Source organism: Triticum urartu, chromosome 4, assembly GCF_003073215.2.
Source record: "Triticum urartu cultivar G1812 chromosome 4, Tu2.1, whole genome shotgun sequence".
Lineage (NCBI taxonomy): Eukaryota > Viridiplantae > Streptophyta > Magnoliopsida > Poales > Poaceae > Triticum > Triticum urartu.
Window position 1 is genome coordinate 359,862,466 of NC_053025.1, and position 12,491 is coordinate 359,874,956.

General features: G+C 43.1%; 1 protein-coding gene across 9 annotated transcripts; it reads left to right on the forward strand.

The window, feature by feature from the left end:
* Positions 1-2,273: 2,273 nt before the first annotated feature.
* Positions 2,274-6,570, forward strand: LOC125551676. Of its 9 annotated transcripts, XR_007303016.1 has the most exons (4): positions 2,274-3,464; positions 3,994-4,499; positions 5,601-5,649; positions 6,252-6,570. XR_007303016.1 is itself a non-coding variant. In XM_048714956.1 (3 exons), exons 1-3 carry the CDS (start codon positions 2,507-2,509, stop codon positions 4,744-4,746), a joined length of 348 nt encoding a protein of 115 aa, XP_048570913.1. In that variant the 5' UTR covers positions 2,274-2,506; the 3' UTR covers positions 4,747-6,570. The 9 variants fall into 9 exon arrangements, 3 of the variants coding, with proteins under 3 accessions (XP_048570913.1, XP_048570912.1, XP_048570914.1); XR_007303013.1 differs by having other exon boundaries at positions 3,994-5,649; XR_007303015.1 differs by having other exon boundaries at positions 5,601-6,570.
* Positions 6,571-12,491: the final 5,921 nt, after the last annotated feature.

The following is a 12,491-nucleotide window of genomic DNA, read 5'->3' on the forward strand; positions in this document are numbered from 1 at the left end:
GCTACACACATTATAGGCAGTTCCCAAACAGAATGGTAAAGTTTATACTCCCTCTTCCACCACAAGCATCAATCCATGGCTTGCTCAAAACAACGAGTGCCTCCAACTAACAGGAGTCCCAGGGGGAGTTTTGTTTGCAATTATTTTGATTTAGTTTGCATAAAGCATGGGACTGGGCATCCCGGTGACCAGCCATTTATCTCATGAGTGAGGAGCGGAGTCCACTCCTCTTGAGAATAACCCGCCTAACATGAAAGATACGGACAACCCTAGTTGGTACATGAGCTATTCGAGCATACAAAACATGATATTTATTTGAAGGTTTAGAGTTTGGCACATGCAAATTTACTTGGAACGGCAGGTAGATACCGTATATAGGTAGGTATGGTGGACTCATATGGAATAATTTTGGGGTTTATATAGTTGGATGCACAAGCAGTATTCCTGCTTAGTACAGGTGAAGGCTAACAAAAGACTGGGAAGCGACCAGCTAGAGAGCGACAACAGTCATGAACATGCATTAAAATTAATCAACACCGAATGCAAGCACGAGTAGGATATAATCCACCATGAACATAAATATCGTGAAGGCTATGTTGATTTTGTTTCAACTACATGCGTGAACATGCGCCAAGTCAAGTCACTTAAATCATTTAGAGGAGGATACCACCCTATCATACCACATCACAACCATTTTAATAGCATGTTGGTACGCAAGGTAAAACATTATAAGCTCCTAGCTAATCAAGCATGGCACGAGAACTATGATATCTAGTTGTCACTGCAAACATGTTTATTCATAATAGGCTGAATCAGGAACGATGAACTAATTATATTGACAAAAGCAAGAGAGGTCGAGTTCATACCAGCTTTTCTCGTCTCAATAAGTTCATCATATAATCATCATTATTGCCTTTCACTTGCACGCCCGAACGACGTGGATAATAATAATAATAGTGCACGTGCATTGGACTAAGCTGGAATCTACAAGCATTAAATAAACAGGAGAATACAAGGCAATATGGGCTCTTTTGTCAGATCAACAATAATGCATATAAGAGCCACTTCAATAGTTTAATCATGGTCTTCTTCTATCGACCCCCAAAGAAAAGAAAGAAATAAAACTATTTACATGGGAGAGCTCCCAACAAATAAAAGAAGAACAGGAAATATTTTGGGGTTTTCTTTTTAATTACTACTACAAGCATGGAAATTAAAATTAGCTAAAAATCTACAACTAATTTTTTTGGTTTTTCTTAAGGTTTATTAAACACATAAGAAGAAAGCATAAAAAAGAAATAAACTAGCATGGATGATACAATGAAAAAGTATGAGCACCGACATCTAGCAATGAGTGTGTGAACATGAATGTAATGTCGGTGGGAAATACGTACTCTCCCAAACTTAGGCTTTTGGCCTAAGTTGGTCTATGGCCACGATTGGCCTGGCGGATATCCATAATAATAGTTGGGGTCGTGCTGAGATGCAGCGGCTATCGCCTCCTAAGCTGCAGCGTGGCGATGAGCGGCCTCCGCCCTCCTCTCGTACTCATCTGCCCCCTCTCTGGTAATAACATATCTTTTTTTTGCCTGATAATCAAAGAAGGCAGGAGCAGGGAGAGTAATATGGACAACACGGCGTCTGTTAAAAATTAAACGATACTGGAGAGATGATTCATTCCTCTCGACAAACTGGTGGTGAACCATAGCATTAAAGTCTAGGTAAGCACGAGGTAATTCAATATCATCTTCACGTATGGCTATACCAATAAAATTAGCTATGCGGGTTGCATAAATTCCACCAAAGAAATCTTCATTAAACCTATTAAGATGCAACCTACGTGCAACAATAGCTTTCAAATTATAAGATTTGTCTCCTAACACAGCACTCCTAAGAATACTGAGGTCAGGGACACATATGTGACATGCCTCGTCTTTATAATTAATGCATCTACCTATGAAGAGAGCAAAATAATGTATAGCAGGAAAGTGAATGCTCCCTGTGATAGCTTGTGTTATATCTCTATAAATTCTCCCACAGTTATGTATACTATTATTAAAAAAGCAAACATAACTCCCTTTAAAGCCACACAACAAAATGTACACAGAAGTACCAGAGTCGTTAGATCAATCAAACTAAATTATATCCAACAATCCATATTACATCCCAGGTCTGTCACACAAACTAACGCTCCAAATTAAATGTTCTGCCAGGCAGACTACCCCGCGCACGTCCTACCCCTCCGCACATCACGCTGCTAAAAGCATCTGAACCCAACAAATTATCCACTGCCCAATTGCGCCCCCGCCTTCCTTCCCCACCGCTGTGCTCCCCTCTCCCCATAGACGCCTCCTACCCTCTGACGCCGCCCCGCGCGATGGACGCCATCTCTCCCCTATTTCCCTCTTCACCTCCACGGCCACGCCGCATCGCCGGCCAAGCCCCGCTGCGGTGGCTATGATCCGCCACGCCGCCCCATAGCCCCACACCCAAAGCTGCAGCCGAGATGCATCTGAGCGAGAACGAGGGGATTGAGGGCGTGCGGTTCGCGGTGACTGTCGGGCAGGGCTTCGTCGGTGCCGCGCTATGCCTGGAGCTGATCCGCCGCGGCGCCCTGGAGGTCTGCTCCCTCGACAGCTCGACCTGCGCGATTCCTCCGCTTGGTCCCAGCAGCTCCTCGACGCCGGCGTCCGCTTCTTACAAGGTTCTCTCCCTCACTCTCTTTTGCTTAAATTATTGTGTTTTTTTTCTGTCGCCATGAGTGGGCGTGAGACTTAAATGCAGCGTCGCAGCGAAGAAGGTAATTTGTTTTTCTGTCCAATGCATTGAAGCTATAATGTACGTGCTTAGTAAATTGTTTAGGGCGGTGTGAGACTTATAATGCCTGCCAACTTAGTGAATTGATAAACCTGGAAGTTTGTGTTTTTCACTTCACTTGAATTTGCACAATTCAGTTATGTGTTCATTGAATGGATTTGACATGACATTTCCTGCAAGCAATGAGGGAAGTAGATGGGCATGGCTGATTTGTTCGTCATGCAGTTATGTGCTATCTTATTCCTTGATGCTGAGTGTGAGTCCATGCATGTGCAAGCTATATGTACTCTTAGTCTATTAGTGTTCTCTAACTTATTTCCTACTATTCCTGTATGGTACCACTTCTTCCCTAGCAAGGATATGTGAGCCTATTAACCTTATGTTGTCTGTCAATGTCAGATTTAGAACCCAACAAAGAAATATGGCAGAAATTTGCATATTAACCTTTCTTGTGCAGGTTCGAGATATAAAGGTCATACAGATGCTTCTTTGCCATGAGTCTGTAAACTTGATGAGGCAACATGGTCTTCAAGCACAAGAAATACCCATGTACGTGAGTGTGGGCTGCCGCTCCGCCCTCCACTCCTCTGCTTGACCACCGCCACCGCCACGTTGAAGCCCCTTGCCACCTAGCGGCATGCTTTCTCGTGAGCTAGCTTCTTCAACACATGTTTTTCTGAATTTCTACAAGCTAAATTAGTACATGCTTCTTTGAACGTTGGCCTGTATTGGATTCTTGTATGTTATGATTTGCCCAATCAGCACACCCATGGATAGGGCAAGAAAAATAATTAGAAAGCATGAAATATGCCAATCAATACTTTCTGTTGGATATATCAATTGTTTTAGCTCTTCCTACACCCAACCGCCACATTCTAAATTATGAAGGTTCCAGCTGGAATTCCCGTTCCGTTCATACATTCCAATTTAGCGTTTTAGTTCAAAATTAGAAGCTGGATTCTGTGTATAGTTATTCTCATGTCCATCATATGAACTATGCGTGTGTACTCATGTTGAATTGATGTGTGATACTGAGTCTTTGCATTTTCAATTGCCTTTCACTTTCTTCATGATTTGGTGCATGTGCATTTTCACATAATTTGTAACAAACCAATTCATATTTTCGTCGAGCTTGGATCATTTTGTTCTTTTATAATGGTTGGAGGTGTGGTTTAGGAGGATCAGCAGCTAATGGCAAACGCGCCAGCGAGCCCCGAGTGCGCTGGACCGTGCAACATGAAGAAGACCATCTGGACAAAGGGCAGGTACACGAATAGCCAAGAACACAAGGATACGTGCGGGTCTGCGTTTCTGAGGTATATCTCTTTTAGCACTAGCGACTAAATGGTCTGTAGCTGGTCAGGCGTGCTTGCCTAAAATGTACTTTAGTAGTTGCTAGAGCCATGCTAGCTTCTATGTTGTTCTTGCAGCCTCAACTAGCTTATTTCATTTGAAGCAAATGTTGTTCTATCCTTCCAATTAATGTTATTCAGATCTTCTTTTCTTTTTTCTATTGTCATTCACAATACAAATGTTATGAGAATTTCAGGAATTTTGTCATATCTTTCTCCCAGTTACCTTAATTTTGTAAATTGTGGTCTAATTCAATTTTGAGTTTGTTTTCAGAAAAGCCTACTTTAAAGCTGTGTAAATCCATTATTTCCTTTGAGTTTGCCGTGGAGGTGAGTTGGGAACCTTTTTTTATACTTGGTGGATGCACTGATTTAGGGTGCGTTTGGTTAGGGAACGAAGTGGAATGGAATGTCATGGTTCCGTTCTAGTAGAATGGGTCGGTTCCATCCTTGTGTTCGGTATATGCAAATCTAAGGAATGGAATGGTTATGTTTTAGTGTTTGGTTTCAGATATCTGATGAAATGGATTTGTTCATCCCTACACTTGTCTGCTTGTGATTATGTAGAATATATTGAACTTTGAACTGGATTTCAGTCAATCAAAAACCATCGGATGCATTGGCACACACATATGGGCAAGATTAAGCTGAATTAGAAAAGAGCGGTGCATACACTGAATCAGATTTCAGAACACCAAATACAGCTGGTTTCAGTCAAATGGTTGATCTCGGCAAGACAAAGACTGAATTGGATGGGGAGCTCAACAGTACAGGCCTTAGCCCCAATCGTCGGCGCACTGGTTGGGCTCGCTGGGCGCCGGCACAGGACTGGAGACACCTGGGCGCGAAGACCACGCCGAGCGGTGCACAAGGCCGCACAGCTGCGCATACTACAGATCAACGCCGTCGCTCGCGGCCATCCAGCGCGGCCGTCTCGTGATGCATGAGGCCATGCAGGAGCTGCTCGTGCACTCTGGTACAAATCTACGCCGCTGCCCTCCTCCATTAGCCGCCGTCTCTTGGTGCCCGTCGTCGCTCGCCTCCATCCAGCGCCGTCTTTCGGTGCCCGCCGTGGCTCGCCTCCATCCAGCGCCATCTCTCGGTGCCCGCCGTTGCTCTCCTCCCTCCAACGCCGCCTATTGCTACCCGCTGCCACTCGTGTCGAGAGAGGGAGAGGCGATAGAGTTGCGGGAGTGCGAGGAGAACGACCGGTTTCATGTGGTCCGCTCGAGTTGGAAGTATGAGCGTGTTCCGCATCTGAGAGGAATATTTGGTTCGTGGGAACTAGTCGGTTACCGTTCCAGCTCTATGCCAAACACCAGAACGGGGCCTAGAAACGGGTCCGACCCATGACATTCCAGTTGATGACTGCAACCAAACACACCCTTAGTGACGGAGACTTGCCTGAATGTTATTTTCCTCCGCGTGAAGTGCTTACAATTCTCAAAGACTTCAACAAGTCCCGGAGGAGATTGACAAGGTGCAGGCAAGATCTCAAGTTCATTGCTGTCTTTTTCTGTCTGAACATTTTCTTATTTGGAGTTGCAGCCGATTTATGGTGTATCAACCGACTTGGCTTAGGATGTATTGTAGTTAGTTTGGTTGCATCAACCAACAAGTCTTATTATGTATTGCTATTGGTTTGGTACCATCAGACGACTGGCCAGTTGGAAAACCAGCGGGGAAAACATGTACTGTGAGCTCCCCTCGCATTCATAATTTGGAGCTTGATAAACAATGTTCTGTGAGCTTGTTAATGATCTGCTATTTTTCACAAAATTGGGACATGTCTGATGGTCGATGTGAGGTTCTCTAAATAAAAAAATTCCTCATTTGTCCATTCTGATAGTCTGATGGAATTTTGTTAATAAGAACCTACAATTCCTTGGGTAAGTTTGGGTTAGGAGTTCCGTATATATGCGCCAGGAAAGTATATAGGGAAATCATGATATGCTTTTTCTGCAGTGCCAACACTGAAAATGTAAAGTGTGTCCTGCATGACTTTTATATGTGTTTTAGGAATTGGAGGATAGCTCTATAAACAAAATTCCTTATTCTGCACTTCTCTGCTTTGCTTGGCAGGAATCCTTGTTGTAAAGAGCGAAGGCATGGTTTGGTTTGCATGACATTATCTTCAATTGGCTGGAGATATATAAATGTTGATACTTGATTTTCTCATCTGGCATCTTATCACTTGTGTGAAACACACTTGATTTTCTCATAGTAATAGTTCTCTATTATTGCTGATACATAAATGGATCTTTATTCAATGGTACTTGTATGTGTGTATGGAGAATGGTGATTAACCTTTTAAATAATCCATTGTCCAACAAGGTGATTCTAATTTCTGATTAGATTATACTATAACAATATGATTAGAAAAAATTCAAACGGTTGTATATTTGACACATACTACAACGGGCCGAAGCCTGCCTGTATATTTTTTTTCAAATACTAAAATTTGAGATTATAATCATTTGGGCGCTATGCATTGAGAAAGTGGGCATTTAGATAAGAGATTATATAATTAACGCAAAGACGTGCGATATTTTTTTCAACAAGAATGTTGATCATGAAGAATGATAATCAAATTTGTAGGGTAGCCAAAGAATATTGATAACACACAAGTATAGGGGATCGCAACAGTTTTTGAGGGTAGAGTATTCAACCCAAATTTATTGATTCGACACAAGGGGAGCCAAAGAATATTCTCAAGTATTAGCAGCTGAATTGTCAATTGAACCACACCTGGAAACTTAGTATCTGCAGCAAAGTGATTAGTAGCAAAGTAATATGATAGTAGTGGTAATGGTAGCAAAAGGTAACGGTAGCAAGAGTAATGTTTTTGGTATTTTGTAGTGATGATAGCAATAGCAACGGAAAAGCAAATAAGCGAAGAACAATATAAGGAAAGCTCGTAGGCAATGGATCGGTGATAGAGAATTATGCCGGATGCGGTTCATCATGTAACAATCATAACATAGGGTGACACAGAACTAGCTCCAGTTCATCAATGTAATGTAGGCATGTATTCCGAATATAGTCATACGTACTTATGGAAAAGAACTTGCATGACACCTTTTGTCCTACCCTCCCGTGGCAGCGGGGTCCTAACGGAAACTAAGGGATATTAAGGCCTTCTTTTAATAGAGTACCGGAACAAAGCATTAGCACATAGTGAATACATGAACTCCTCAAACTATGGTCATCACTGGTAAGTATCCCGATTATTGTCACTTCGGGGTTAACAGATCATAGCACATAACAGGTGACTATAGACTTGCAAGATAGGATCATGAACTCTCATATATTGATGAAAACATAATAGGTTCAGATCTGAAATCATGGCACTCGGGCCCTAGTGACAAGCATTAATCATAGCAAAGTCATAGCAACATCAATCTCAGAACATAGTGGATACTAGGGATCAAACCCTAACAAAACTAACTCAGTTACATGATAGATCCCGTCCAACCCATTACCGTCCAGCAAGCCTATGATGGAATTACTCATGCATGGCGGTGAGCATCATGAAATTGGTGATGGAGGATGGTTGATGATGACGATGGCGACGAATTCCCCTCTCTGGAGCCCCGAACGGACTCCAAATCAGCCCTCCCGAGAGGTTTTAGGGTTTGGCGGCGGCTCCGTATCATAAAACGTGATGAATCCTTCTCTCTGATTTTTTTCTCCCCGAAACCAAATATATAGGGTTGGAGTTGAGGTCGGAGGAGCTCCAGGGGGCCTACGAGGTAGGGGCGCGCCCCCACCCTCGTGGACAGGTGGTGGGCCCCCTGGCCTTCATCTTTTGCAAGGATTTTTTTATTATTTCCGAAAATTTGTTCCGTGAAGTTTCAGGTCATTCCGAGAACTTTTGTTTCTGCACATAAATAACACCATGATAATTCTGCTGAAAACAGCGTCAGTCCGGGTTAGTTCCATTCAAATCATGCAAGTTAGAGTCCAAAATAAGGGCAAAAGTGTTTGGAGACGTATCACAGCCGTCTCTAAAGCATTCAAATCATAGCCGTCTCTAAAACAGTGTCAGTCCGGATTAGTTCCATTCAAATCATTCAAATCATGCAAGTTAGATACGATGGAGACGTATCACAGCCGTCTCTAAAGCATAACCCCAAAACGATAGCGGTAAATTAGTGAGAGACATCATAGATCGCACCATATCTAATAAAATGTGGTTACAACATTCGGACACACCATTACTTTGTGGTGTTCCAGGTGGCGTGAGTTGTGAAACTATTCCGCATTGTTTCAAATGAAGTCCAAACTCATAACTCAAATATTCACCTCCACGATCAAATCATATAAACTTGACTTTCTTGTTACGATGATTTTCCACTTAACTCTGAAATTCTCTGAACTTTTCAAATGTTCAAGACTTATGTTTCATTAAGTAGATATACCCATATCTGCTCAAATCATCTGTGAAGGTGAGAAAATAACGATATCCGCCACGAGCTTCAGTGTTCATTGGACCACATACATCAGTATGTATGATTTCCAATAACTCTGTTGCTCGCTCCATTGTTCCAGAGAACGGAGTTTTAGTCATCTTACCCATGAGGCACGGTTCGCAAGTACCAAGTGATTCATAATCAAGTGATTCTAGAAGTCCATCAGAATGGAGTTTCTTCATGCGCTTTACACCAATATGACCCAAACGGCAGTGCCACAAATAAGTTGCACTATCATTATCAACTCTGCATCTTTTGGCTTCAATACTATGAACATGTGTATCACTATTATCAAGATTTAGTAAAAATAGACCACTCATCAAGGGTGCATGACCATAAAAGATATTACTCATATAAATAGAACAATCATTATTCTTTGATTTAAATGAATATCCGTCTCGCATCAAACAAGATCTAGATATAATGTTCATACTTAACACTGGCACGAAGTAACAATTATTTAGGTCTAAAACTAATCCCGAAGGTAGACGTAGAGGTAGCGTGCCGGCGGCAATCACATCGACTTTGGAACCATTTCCCACACGCATCGTCACCTCGTCCTTAGCCAATCTTCGCTTAATCCATAGCCCATGTTTCGAGTTGCAAATGTTAGCAACTGAACCAGTATCAAATACCCATGCACTACTACGAGCATTGGTAAGGTACACATCAATAACATGTATATCAAATATACCTTTCACTTTGCCATCCTTCTTCTTCGCCAAATACTTGGGGCAGTACCGCTTCCAGTGACCAGTCCCTTTGCAGTAGAAGCACTCAGTCTCAGGCTTAGGTCCAGACTTGGGTTTCTTCACTTGAGCAGCAACTGGCTTGCTATTCTTCTTGAAGTTCCCTTTCTTCCCTTTACCCTTTTTCTTGAAACTGGTGGTCTTGTTGACCATCAACACTTGATGCTCCTTCTTGATTTCTACCTCCACAGCTTTTAGCATTGCGAAGAGCTCAGGAATCATCTTATCCATCCCTTGCATATTATAGTTCATCATGAAGCTCTTGTAGCTTGGTGGCAGTGATTGAAGAACTCTGTCAATAACACTTTCATCAGGAAGATTAACTCCCAGCTGAGTCAAGTGGTTGTGGTACCCAGACATTCTGAGTATATGTTCACTGACAAAATTATTCTCCTCCATCTTGCAGCTATAGAACTTATTGGAGACTTCATATCTCTCAATCTGGGCATTTGCTTGAAATATTAACTTCAACTCCTAGAACATCTCATATGCTCCATGACGTTCAAAACATCATTGAAGTCCCGGTTCTAAGCCGTAAAGCATGGCACACTGAACTATCGAGTAGTCATCAGCTTTGCTCTGCCAGGTGTTCACAACATCTGGCATTGCTCCTGCGGCGGGTTAGTTACCTAGCGGTGCTTCCAGGACATAATTCTTCTGTGCAGCAATGAGGATAATTCTCAAGTTACGGACCTAGTCCGTGTAGTTTCTACCATCATCTTTCAACTTAGCTTTCTCTAGGAACGCATTAAAATTCAACAGAACAACAACACAGGCCATCTATCTACAACAACATAGACATGCAAAATACTATCAGGTGGTAAGTTCATGATAAATTAAAGTTCAATTAATCAAATTACTTAAGAACTCCCATTTAGATAGACATCTCTCTAATCTTCTAAGTGATCACGTGATCCATATCAACTAAACCATGTCCGATCATCACGTGAGATGGAGTAGTTTTCAATGGTGAACATCACTATGTTGATCATATCTACTATATGATTCACGCTCGACCTTTTGGTCTCATTGTTCAAGTCCATATCTGCATATGCTAGGCTCGTCAATTTTAACCTGAGTATTCTGCGTGTGCAAAACTGGCTTGCACTCGTTGTATGTGAACGTAGAGCTTATCACACCCGATCATCACGTGGTGTCTCGGCACGACAAACTGTAGCAACGGAGCATACTCAGGGAGAACACTTGTACCTTGAAATTTAGTGAGAGAACATCTTATAATGATACTGCCGAACTAAGCAAAATAAGATTCATAAAGGATAAACATCACATGCAATCAATATAAGTGATATGATATGGCCATCATCATCTTGTGCCTTTGATCTCCATCTCCAAAGCACCGTCATGATCACCATCGTCACCGGCTTGACACCTTGATCTCCATCGAAGCATCGTTGTCGTCTCGCCAACTATTGCTTCGATGACTATCACTATCGTTTAATGATAAAGTAAAGCAATTACATGGCGATTGCATTTCATACAATAAAGCGACAACCATATGGCTCCTGCCGGTTGCCGATAACTGTGTTACAAAACATGATCATCTCATACAATAAAATTTAGCATCATGTCTTGACCATATCACATCACAACATGCCCTGCATAAACAAGTTAGACGTCCTCTACTTTGTTATTGCAAGTTTTACGTGGCTGCTATGGGCTGAGCAAGAACCATTCTTACCTATGCATCAAAAACCACAACGCGGTATAGTGATTGCTTTTTGATCTTCAGAAAGAACCTTGTTCATTGAATCCGATTCAACTAAAGTTGGAGAAACTGACACCCACCAGCCACCTGTGTGCGAAGCACGTCAGTAGAACCAGTCTCGCGTAAGCGTACGCGTAATTTCGGTCTGGGCCGCTTCATCCAACAATATCACCGAATCAAGAATCAACTAGTGACGACAAGCAATATGTATATACCCACGCCCACAACTACTTTGTGTTCTACTCGTGCATATAACATCTATGCATAGACCTGGCTCAGATGGCACTGTAGGGGAACGCGGTAATTTCAAAAAAATTCCTACGCACACACAAGATCATGGTGATGCATAGCAACAAGAGGGGAGAGTTTCATCTATGTACCCTCGTAGACTGTAAGCGGAAGCGTTATGACAACGCGGTTGATGTAGTCATGCGTCTTCACGATCGACCGATCCTTAGTACCGAAAGTACGACACCTCCGTGATCTGCACACGTTCGGCTCAGTGACGTCCCACAAACTCATGATCCAGCAGAGCGTCAATGGAGAGCTTCGTCAGCACGATGGCGTGATGACAGTGATGATGATGCTACCGGAACAGGGCTTCACCTAAGCACCTCTACGATATGACTGTTGGGGATATTACTACTAAGTATAAACCGGCCATGAGGGGCCGGGTTATGTCCACAATGGGTTAGTCATGTTTAAAGCCCATGAAGACAAGAAGTATGGCGCTTTACGGTAGGCAGATCTAATATGAAGGCCCAGGGCCCAAAGGCGGATTAAGGCCCGTAGACATAAACCGCCATATGATATGTAACTTATGTTGTAAGACAAGGAAAGGTAGAGACCGAGCCGGGCATGTCTATGAGCCGGCCTCGGGATTCTGTAAACCGCCGGGCGTCAACCTGTGTATATAAAGGGACGACCCGGCGGCGGTTTAGGGACAACAAACGATAACTCGAGAGCCAGGCAAAGCGAATTCGCTCCCTGGTCATCGAAACCCTAGCAAATCCATCACAACTATAGTAGGCTTTTACCTTCATCGTAAGGGGCCGAACCAGTATAATTCCTTGCGTCCCTTGTTCCGCGTTAACCCCTTTAAGCTAACCCGTCGCGATGGCTCCACGACTAAGTCCTCTCACTAGGACATCTGTCGTGACAAAACCACGACAGTTGGCGCCCACCGTGGGGCTATCGCACGATGGTTTCGAGTTCTTGAAGGGCAGCTTCGAAGGACTCAAGGGATACGCTATGGGCTGGATGACCAAGAGTCGTCGCGGCAAGCTCTACATCGACGACGTAGGCTGGGGCCCCGAGGCCGGCTCAATGGAGTATGGGTATCGGGTCCCCTTTGGCGGAATACACGTCTTCATTG